The sequence below is a fragment of the Rhipicephalus sanguineus genome, chromosome 10 (genome assembly GCF_013339695.2).
Source record: "Rhipicephalus sanguineus isolate Rsan-2018 chromosome 10, BIME_Rsan_1.4, whole genome shotgun sequence".
Taxonomy (NCBI): Eukaryota; Metazoa; Arthropoda; class Arachnida; order Ixodida; family Ixodidae; genus Rhipicephalus; species Rhipicephalus sanguineus.
Window position 1 is genome coordinate 3,867,892 of NC_051185.1, and position 11,197 is coordinate 3,879,088.

An 11,197-nucleotide genomic window follows, 5' to 3' on the forward strand; every position below is an offset into this window, starting at 1 on the left:
TGTACTGCTGCCGGTATTCATAATGGCATTCGTTTGACTTCAGTGCTGTTGACATTCTTCATATTGCAGGCAAAGTGCTTGGTAATCTGCTGAATTGATAAGCACTGCTTTTAAAAAACGTTCATATACTCAACTCCAGGTGAATTCCCTTCGTGCAATCTCTGAATCGGCATGGGATCGATTGCCCCTACGCCAGTTGAGAAATTTTGCTGCACATTTGTGTTTCCCTGAAATATTTGCACAAGGAGCTCTTTCCGAGAGTTTTTGAAGGTGTGCTGTGTACCCAGGAAGCAGACATCAAGGAGCTGATCAGAGGCATCCTGGATGGGGCTGACCTGGAGGAGATCACCATGAAGAAGGTCATTCATGAGGTCAGCCCAAGCTCTTTATTACTGGTAACACAGTACAGTCGCCGAAGGATTTTTTTGGACTCCAAAAATTCGGACTTGATAAATGCACCGTTAAGGTTGGAGGCCATGCTCCCGCTCTTCCTTTGCTGGTAAAACGCTCTGGGGAACGAAACTTTTCTTTTTCAGTCAGCCTTATCGTCATTGTTAATACACTAGTAGTTCTTTTTGTGTGTGTGTCATTCCACACATTGTCGTGACAGAGACAACTGACCCTAAAGAGAAACAATGAATCGGTTTAGATTGATAAATTGTACTCCGAGAACTCTGTTGTCGTGGATTTCACCATCATATGTTTATTAACAGAGGAGAAAATCAAGGTCAACGTTCCATTTTGAAGTTTCACACCATAATCTTGGCGTGTGACGTCACGGATTTCAACATGTATCTTTAGTATTTGGTGGCATTGGCTCAACGAAATTTCCTGAAACTTGGTGTGTTAAGTCTATGGCCCTCCCAGAGGACAATGTACTTCATTTGTACTGATTAGGAACTACGTATGACCTAGTAGACGCCGTCAAAATCTACGACATCACGGTGTTTGGTGCGGGTATTTTAAGATGGTGGCGCCACCCACATTTGCTTTTCATGTGTTTTCTCAGTTACCAAGCGTCTTCTCGTGGTAAGAGTGGTGTTTTCAGTACTGTGAAATTGTAATTTACTAATACGCAGAAAATCGTTTTTCTCTGTAGTGTCTCTTTAAATTTGATTTTCCACGGAGAGGTGACGTTCAGGCAGTATCTGACAGCCAGCTCTTTTCACTGCCCGGAGTTGGTTGTTCAGGCTTCTCCAGAATCCATTCAGTAATGTCAAGAACCTGAAATGACGAACTGCCCAAATTACCTGACATGCTGCACTCGAAAAGAGCTAATCATTAGGAATCCCGAAGGATATGTCAGCCACTGTGGGGAGTGCACCACATGCCTGTGCCATTACTTTATTGGGAGCAAGTGCTGTTTGGCCTCCACAATAATTCTTGCTCCGTGGTCCAGAGCTGTAACAACAGTGCCTTTTTACAAGCTTGGTGGAGCATCTCTCAAAAACCGTGCCATTCTGAGACTAGGGGATATGCCTTGCAATTTGTGCATTCTCTCTTTCTTTTTTTTTTCTGGCTTTTTCTGCCTGGCGCATACTGCATATGGCAGAGTATTTATACAGCCTAGAACCAACTCGGTCAAGTTGGCTGTTTGTATCTAAGCGGAGTGTAAATGTTTTACAGGTCTTCGACAAGTATCCCAACCATGACCTCTCTGGCAAAAAGGAGTATATCAAGTCAACAGTACGATCGGTAAAGTATTTCTGACTGACTTTTAGTAAAAGGCAAATTTATACAGTAGAACCCCGCTGTTACGTTCCTCACTGCTGCGTTTTCCTGGCTGTTACGTCGTTTTCCGCCGGTCCCGGCATAGCTCCCATAGGATACAATGTATTGGGAACCCCGCTGTTCCGTCGTAACTGTCGGACCGTTCCCGTATGATACGTTGCGAAGTGCGCTCGGAGCCGACCGAGTGACTACCGAAGAGAGCGGCCATGGTGCATTTTCACGCAGCTTGTCCTCGTTTGACCGTAATATTAGCCGCATGAGAGGCGCAAGCAACAGGATCTTTCAATTGATTCAAACAAAAGCATGGCCTTCGAGATTCAAAGTGCAAAGATGGCGTCTATGACGTAATTGCTCGCGAAAGCAAGGCCTTCGAGATTGGCGTTTACTATTGACAAAAGCATAGCCTTTGAGATTTGTATTGCACAAACATGGCGTCTATGACGTAATTGCTCGCGAAAGCAAGGCATTTGAGATTGGCATTCACTTCTGCCATCGCGTTGGCGTAGACTCATCATCATCATTATTTGTCGGAGGACGGGAGGAGTTCGAGCTGGTTGGAGCTCGCATGGTCGTGCGCGCGGTTCGCGGTCGGACTCGCCGCGTTGGTCGTGATTGCGTGTGCTTAGTTCTTTCATGCCTACAGCTGTTGGTGTTAAAAAAATCACATACGTTGATTACATTTCTGTGGATGAGGCCGTCCCCAGCTCCGCGTTTCTATCCATCGACTAGATCGCGGCTGAGCGCACCAATTTTCCAGCTGCTCGTAAGCATTGAAATAAAATTCTGTACCACTAAATATTTTGTCGTTTTTCCTGTTTTTCGGCTCTTACGTTTCCCGTCTGTTACGTTTATTTCCTACGGTCCCTTCAAAAACGTATCAGCGGGGTTCTACTGTAGTATGAGTGTTGGCATTTTTAGACAAAAGAAAATGCAGGCAAAATGTCTTGTATATTCCAGAAGAAAAGTGTGCCATTTGCCTGGAGCATACTTTCATCACGATTGTATAACTAGGCATATATTAACACCTGTTGTTCCTCATGTGTTACAATTGGCACTGTCCTTCAAGGACTTGATGCACTTATCATGTAGTTGTGTGTATGCCTTGTTGTGGAATTGAGGTAAATGTACACCAGGCAAGCGGCATGTCTGCGTAGTTGCGCAGACTGCCTGGTTGGCCATGGAAGCAAGATACATTTTGTTTTCACGAATGCCTGGCATGTTGCTGCACTTGTGATAGCCATGAGTGCTTTCTGTGCTCCCATCCGCTAGCTTCTTGAGCAGGAGGCTGCGTTCAGAGGAGGAGTGTTATAAACCAGAAAAAATTTTGTGATAAGAAAAGTTGCAGAAATTGCAGTGAAAACGTGAGTTTTGTCTAAAGGCTTTTTAACAAGAGCATATACAGTGAAATCTCGGTATAACGAACTTCAGGGGACCGCGGAAAAATGTTCGTTATTCTGAAAGGTCATTATAGTGAAAGCCCAAAAATTTACCATAATAGAATTTCAGTAACGCAAACGTCCTACCTTTGCAACGGTACCTCCTTGAACTCATTTCTCACAACAATGCACATGTGAACGTCAGACAAGGCACGTTTATTTGAAATAGTCCGTGATCGTTTTTTGACGGGTGCAGCACAAACTCTGCGTCACGAACGATTCTAGACCGTCCGCATTTTTATGCGTCGCTTCGGTCTCTGTTCCGCTTTTTTCTATGAATATGCGGAGTTTCCTCAAGTAGTCCAACGCATCTGTGGCCAACACAGACTCGTCGCGATCTTCGGGTGCTACCGTGACATCGTCGTCCATGTCATCGCTGCAATCCTTTAAGGCCCAACTGCATGCACGCGAGTTTTGAGCGACGGCCGACAGGATTTGCTGTCGCGGAGGGCCATCCAGGCCATCCATCGCCGTCGCTTGTCGCGTCGCAGGTTTCTGGAAAGCCAGAAAACATCGCTTGTCGCCCGGAAGTGAGCATGACGATATCCGGCAACATGGCAGCATCTCTGACCCTCGCTTCGGTTGCAATTTGCTCGTGATGCTTCCAATCGGCGCGTACTTCAAGGAATGCAAGTTATAGACTACCTTCTTTACAGCCCCATCTCGCGCGGAGAGCGAGGCAGCGGCTGTATTTTGTTGTTAATTTTGATTGACGGTTCGTTTTGATGTTTCAGTGGTAGCTTGCTGCATTGGTGGTATTTTGCTGCAATGTCAATATCGTCGTCGTGTGAGGTAGCCCCGTAGCCCTTCTCCCTGCGAAGCAACGATGTGAGGCGCTGCGGCTTTTCTTAAACGTTCTATAACAGCAAGAGGAAACGTTGTTGAGATGCGCCTCGGGGAATAACCCCAACATGACGCAGTTTGCAAAGTGCAACGTAGCGTAGGCAGCATACGCTTCCGGGCGCCCCATGGGATCACAGCAGATACTACTGTCGCGGTTAAACATAAGATTGCGAAAAAAGAAAGTCATGAAACACTTTTATGGCATCATTATCTCAAACAAGACAATAATAAATTTGGCATGTTGTCATTCATCTACTTTGTAATACTTTTTCGTAATTTGCCTGCGTGCACGCAATAATTTTCAATCGAGCAACCGTGACACTTTGTCGCGAACATGTGGGTGCTCCCGTCGCCGTTTGTCGCAGTCGCCTTCGCTCGAAACTCGCGTGCAATGCATGCGGTTGGGCCTTTACAAAACCTGATGCGTTGTCGCCTCCGCAACGGAGGGAAAGAAAAAAGTTCTCCACCCGCGTCTTTCTCCTCCCGCGCCATCTCAGGTTTTTGCGGGAGGGCGTCCGCTCTTCGCGCTGTGTCGTCTGCTACCTGACAGCTCCGACTGCCATGACCGATACACTGAAATCTAAGAATCCTCGCATTTCGTAGTACTGAGGTGTTGTTAAGATTACACGGGAATTAAATAACGATCGTTATCCTGAAATGTTCGTTATTCTGAAGTTCGTAGTAGTGAAATATTTTTACATTGAAACTATAAGGAGTCGGCACGGGATTTCTTAAATGTTCGTTAATTTGAAATGTTCGTTAATGTGGTGTTCGTTGTAACGAGGTTTGACTGTAACTGGCTCTTTGTAAAGGTTTAAGGACATACCAGAGCCATTCACTGTGTTTTTCGGCACTGCCTTTTATTTAGTGCAGGCTGGTCTGCTTTGCGGTAACACTTGGACCCAGCAAAGCGTCCTCAAGTTGCTTCACACATCGTGTGTGCACTGTACTGAACTGTATATTGCATAAAGGCAAGCGAGTTTCTGGTGTCGTAGCTGTGTCAACACTGCCGTGTTCACAGTGTGCAGGCTTCCACACCGTGTTTTTTCGCTTAACAAAACGGTCAAAGCAGCCAATGTTGCAGGTGAGAGCGGGGAAGCCCACCCCTAAGGAGTACTGACACGATCTTGAGGCATTGCAAAAGGGACATTTTTTGTTTCCTTGGTAACACTCTCCATACACCTGAGCTGACTCGTATAAAATATTTTACTTGGATTTTAAAGTTTTCATTGCCCAGCATCTGCAAGTCAACCCTCACTGCAATAGACATCATCACCCGTCAACACAGTTCCACTGAGTTATCTGGGTCCTGCATGCGGCCTAAATAGGAGAAGTTGCTGTAGGAGTCGTATGATGACAATTCACTCATTTAATTGCACCATTTTGGACTGACAGCTGCTTCTAGTACGTCACGAGTTGCCGTCTCCCCGTAACGTCAGACAGTGTTTACAAGTCATTGTGAAACCGCCCCTTTGATATCGAAACTGAAAGCGTTTCTTTAAGGTAGCGGTATTAAAAGTATATTTGGCGCATTCCCAGGCACCACGCTACTCTTTTTAAGGTTATCGACACCCGTGTTTTTATTTACAGCTATAATCCGAAAATATTTGATATTTGTGTCAGTACTCCTCCAAGTCCAGAGCATCGCCCTTCTCTATTATGTTGTGGTGACTGGAAGCCTGCTCCGACATCTGGAAACTTTCAGCCTTGAACCCGCTCTTTGATTCAGGCTACCTCTCTCTGTGGCGTCAGTGACCTGCTTTGCTTTGGCGGCATTATCCTCACCACACTGCACGGCCAACGAAAAAAATCCGTGCCATGTGTTTTGCACAGGTAGAAAAAAAAACACCAAGTGCTCAGATCGCACCTCTAACTGTAACGTAAACAAAATTAACTGCACCAAAGGCACTATTTTGCAGGGCCTGCCTCTGTGCACGGCTATCGCATCACGACATGGCACAGGATTGCTCAACAGAGTTTTTGCGCCACTAGGCTCCAACTTCACATTCGGCAACAGCGTCTGCTTTGTCGTACACGCAGCAGCCTCGCGCAAACGTGAAACGGTGCGGCGGTAAAGTTTTTTTGTACACTCTCGGTCAAGATTTCAAGATATCTAAAAGTTGGCCCGGAAATACTTCCAGATAAAAGGAAATAAATACACTGCACTTATGGTAAATGGTTGGGTGCTGAGTAAAATTTTGGCTTTGCTGATTTTCGAGATACAAGAGTTCGAGTTAACAAGCTATTACTGCAAGTGGCATTCTACTGTGTCACTTGTCATGTAGCACAGGCATTGTGTCTTTGGAAAGGGCAGCCCAGCTGAGCGTTGGTGGACACAGTTGGCATACGTCGCATTCAGGTTGGCTCTGGTAAAGCAGAAAGCTGTGGCATTGTGGGAAAAAAAGGGGGGGATCGCTCTGGCCACTTGTGAAATTCCCACTTTCGAGGAGGTGCTTGGTATACCTGCCCGCTTTAGCTGGTCTCTCCTCTGTGTAAGTGTGCCCTTGGTGTGAAATGTGCTCTCCAAGATTAACATTTCTTTCAGCTTCATTAAATGTTTCTGTCACAACTTTGTTTTTGTGTTACTTCAGTACTACACATTCCGGGGTGCAACAATTGCACCAATTTGATACAGTTCCTTATCTGTGCACCAAGCTGAGCCAAAACTGGGAAATTTGTTGAAATTGTGCCACACTGTGCCAAAATGACCGACCAGCCTCAAAAATTTCTCAGTTGCGCTAATTTTAGCAAGAAATGGAGTCCGCGTTAGCCACTTGCAATTTGGGCATCATCATCCAATCTAATCCAGATGCGCAGACCCTAACCCCACTGTGGAAAAAAATAAAAGGGCAGCGGTTCTCAAATTTCCTGGCCTTGTATCACTTGCAGAACGCGGTTTAAGCCACTTTTGCCATAGTACGTCATTGCAGTGCGGTAGAGCGTACTAATATTTAGAAGGGGCTATTAGTACTAGCTGTCACGGGACACTTGTTCCTTGATTACTCACGCATGCCATATAGTTACGAAAAAACCGGTATGATTGCTGACGTCTAAAAAAAATTACTGGCAATTGTTCAGAGCTGTGTATGGTGTTTCTGCGGCCTTGAGAAAGAATAAACAAAAACATACGCCAGTTCTTTTTTTTTTTTTTTTTGCCACACCCACTTGCTCCTGCTTCACGAATCTTCCGAATTTCGAGGTCTGCAGATTGGCAGGTCCACATTAGCATTTGCAGTGCCTCTCAAAGGATTTGATAGGTGCTGCAAATGCTAGTGTGGACTTTGTCATTGTTTGCACTGTGGGGTGCTTTTATTGAAATAGCAGTGCACACATAGATGACGTTAAATGGTTTTTACATATTTTTGTTTTGTTTTCTAAAAGTAAGCCTTTGTTATACTGCCCCGAATTTGGATTTTCGTGCTTCAAAAGCAACATTTTGCTGCTCTAAAAATTGCTCGAAATTTTATTTCAGCTGTTGCACCCCTGCAGATTCTAAAAATACAATTATTTCAAAGCAAGAAGCAAAATCTTGCCGGCATTAGTAGCTCCTCAGATAACTCAGTTTTAACCAATAGTTTCGTGAACCTTTTGAGGTTATGGAGCTGTGATGGTGTGTCACTCACCATCATTCCGATGTGGTTGAGATTGCAAATCCATGCCACCTGTACCATGCCTGTCCACAGTAGTGGTAGCTTGCAGAAATAGAAGCTATGCAAATTAGCACTACTGGCATTAGCAAGATTGGGCGATATTATGCATTCCATCAGTCAGCCACAAGAATTTTCAAGAAAATATCACCGAAAGGCTGATTTGCTTAAAACACCACCTTTATCTGAGACCGGTCTGCAAGCTCATGAATAACTAAAAGAAAAAAAATTTTTTGTGTGAATGCTTGAAGACTAGATATGCATGTGCAGATCTGAGATAACCAAAACATGTAAATTCTTGTTGCTTACTTTACTGACAGCCAGTGCATTATCAGTGGGTGCTATGGCCTCAAGGCATGTTATGTGTTGCATGGATCATGCAACACATAACACTTTGCATGTTCTTATAAATAATTCTTGATCACTCTTGTCTCGTAGAATTATATTTCATGTATTAATCCACTCAGACGTGTTGCACACAGTCTCACTCTACAGGTTTGTTCAGCTGTGCACGCATTAGGTGAAGATGACTGCACACAGATGCACAGGCTCACTCCTTTCATGTGGGGCCTTGATAGTCAGCATTTGTGGATCTACTCTATGGAAATGTAGGAGATTCCCCTTTATGAACCTAGTTCATATCCCCAATTTGCATACTTCAGTGCAACATTTTGAAATAACATAATTTTGGCATGAAATTTGTTGCAGTATTGAAGTTTCACTACACTTTTATAATTAATATTTAGCAACTTTAACAAACAACATTATAATTCTCCCGACTTTACAAATCGGGACTTGTTTAGTGATTTTACTAATGCTCTGTCAATTTTTACAAAAAGTAAATTTTCTGTGCAAGGAAGCTTCACATTGGTCTTGAGTTAAATATTGTTGAAGGTTTTTTTTTTTTTTTCTGATTTTGGAAGGGAACTGGATGGGCACGTACTTCGATTAAGCAGTCGTGGAGCAGGTGAAATCTGCTACACCAAAGTTGCTGGAAATGTAACCCTCATCGAAAAACAATGTCAGGTTGTGGTGTTACACATTTGCTGCCGCTTGCATGTTGCAGAAGGTAAACCATTAATAAAGTGTGAATGTATCCCATTAAAGGAGTGTTTTTTTTTCTCTTGTGTGATTCTCTCCTTTGCCAAAATTCGCCTCTTTTGCTTTCCTCTGCCATTTTGGTTGGGGTCGGGACAACCGGTATTGCCAAAAGGAAAGCCTCCGAGATGAAAAGACATTTCGCGACTTTTCCGCTAGGGGAAGGGCGCATGCGCTGAGGTGTTGGGAAAAAGGCAGATTTTGTATTTTATGGGTTGTCACGTATGCATATTCTTACTGTCTTTGGTGGTGTTTACAGTGGGTGGCACTTTTTGGAGTCTGGAATTAGTGTTACAATGTAAATAAAACCTTGTTACAGTGGACACTCAAGGCAACCAAAAATTCAAAAAACACTGAGGACGCTGCAGCAAAAATCCAACTCAGTGGCACCCTGTTGCACAGTTGGTGTGGGAGTGCAACAGCGACTATTAGATCTTAATTACAAAAAGTTTGGTGCAATTTGTAGTTGCAACCATGCAAGGAAGGACATCCGGCTGCGGAGCAAAATAAAATTGAGCCGAAAGGACAAAATTTGCAGTGCGTCCCGATTGGTACTATGATTACGAGTGAAAAACAGCGCTAAAAAGACGGGACAAGAAAGGACACGGGACCACGGCGCTGACTAACAACCAAATGTGTTTTATTCCTTCAGTCAGCATAAATATACTTCACCACTGTCGCAATGAAACTACAGAAAATTCAGCCTGCGCAGAGGCAGTAAGGCGATCAATTAGACATGAATGCTATCTCCTTGGGAAGGAGGGTGTGTGAGTGTGTCTTGGTTGCCTCCCTTCTAAATAGTGAATAATTTACTCTATGGACCCAAAAATTTGCCCTTGGTTGTCTCTTGTATGCAGTGTTGTTAGCATGGTGAACACGGGTAAAACAAGCTATTTTCAGATGTCTCTGATAACTGAGTTTCTCTTGTATGCAACATGACGAACCATTTGTGATTGTCCCTTGTATTGAGATCTTACCTGTACATGCAAGGAAGTGCTGAACAGTGGTGTGTGCAACCTCTTCCGTCTTCTTTTCAGCTCATCTCATGATTGGGTTCTCATCCGAAGTCCTTGCAACAGCGCTGAGCAAGGAATGGTCCCCAACGAGAGTCTTTTTTTAATCCCATTTACCTAGACTGATGCTGCTGCCCTCCTTTTCCATCGTGTCTTGGCAGGGGCACGCATTTGTTGGCATACTGGTTAGGTTCTGTTGGCTGCGTGCAAAGAGCAATTCACTAGTGGCAGACCGAATCGTTTTACGAAGAACAAAATGAATTCTCTTTCTTCCGCCTCGATGACCCAGCACAGTGGGGTGAAGCACCAACTAGTTGTGTAGTCGTGGCCAATTCATTCTATTATGTTGTGCACTCGTGGTATTTGTTTCAACATCTCTGGCTGGAAATTAACTGCCTTTTTTTTTCTGTTACCCAAGCTTGATTTTGACTTGATTCAAGTCTAGTGTGCACAAGCCCAGCATCTGTACTCCGGTGTTCACTTTATTTTATGTCAAGTGCATTGTATATAAGCCATTCACTCATTGTTGGTCTGCTGCAGTTCTAGAAGTATAACCTTTTGAAGGGATTTAAAAGCCACGATGGCATTGCTCGGGGGCAAAAAAATGATTTTAGTGCATTGTGTAATAGTTTTAGCAGCCACAAAGCCTTGTTAAAATGCCTGAGCTCGTATCACTTTTGCGAGTGGAAATAAAGTGGTTTTCATTTTGCACATCAAGCTCCTCATTTTTTAGTGTGCTTTAGTGGGCATGGCAGAACAGCAAGGTGGGATTAGCAGGCACTGAGAGCTCGTCTCTTGGTATGGAAGGGGCCCCATTTTTACCTGTGACATCAATGCCAACTGGCGAAATCGCATACACTCAATGGAAACGCATCATATTGATGACGATATTGCAAGTTGCTGCCAACTCAAATGAGCGCTGGCACTTTACTTTAAAATGAAATCATATTGAAATATGTTCAAGGCTACATTCGTAACTTCTACATATGCAGGAGAATCAAGCACTCAGTGTGGTCACCAACACGAGCGTATATCTTGCAATCGGGGAAGAATTCGATTGTGAACTTGCGAACCAATAGTATTAGATTAAATATGCACCAACCAGTTGAGCAAGTGGTCTCTTGTACCAGAATAGGTCAAGGTCATCAATAAACTAATATTCACAAATCTGGAAGAGAACAGAATGGAAGAGGTCTCTATCCAACTGCATTAAAAAAGGGGGGGAGGGTGACGGGGTAAAATGTTCAAACTACACAGCCATCCCATTGTCTACTACCAGCTACAATTGAAGGATTGCAAGCACTTCTGATCCCAGACTTGACGATTCTGGTAGAAGTCTCGGTACCAATTAGAGTCATAGGCGTGCGCAGGGGGGGGGGGGCCAAGGGGGCGAGAAGGGGGGGCGCAAAGTCAGCCCTATACATTGTAG

The 11,197-nt window shown here is 44.2% G+C and overlaps 1 protein-coding gene across 3 annotated transcripts in view; it reads left to right on the forward strand.

Moving 5' to 3' along the window:
* LOC119406839 (protein DEK) overlaps positions 1–10,479 on the forward strand; it is a 58,787-nt gene extending 48,308 nt beyond the window's left edge. For all 3 annotated transcript variants that reach the window (XM_049419923.1, XM_037673576.1, XM_037673577.2), the window contains exons 10-12: positions 288–371; positions 1,627–1,695; positions 9,793–10,479. In XM_049419923.1, the coding sequence (XP_049275880.1) occupies positions 288–371; positions 1,627–1,695; positions 9,793–9,804 (165 nt within the window). In that variant the 3' untranslated portion in view covers positions 9,805–10,479. The remainder of the gene's footprint in view (positions 1–287; positions 372–1,626; positions 1,696–9,792) is intronic.
* Positions 10,480–11,197: the final 718 nt, after the last annotated feature.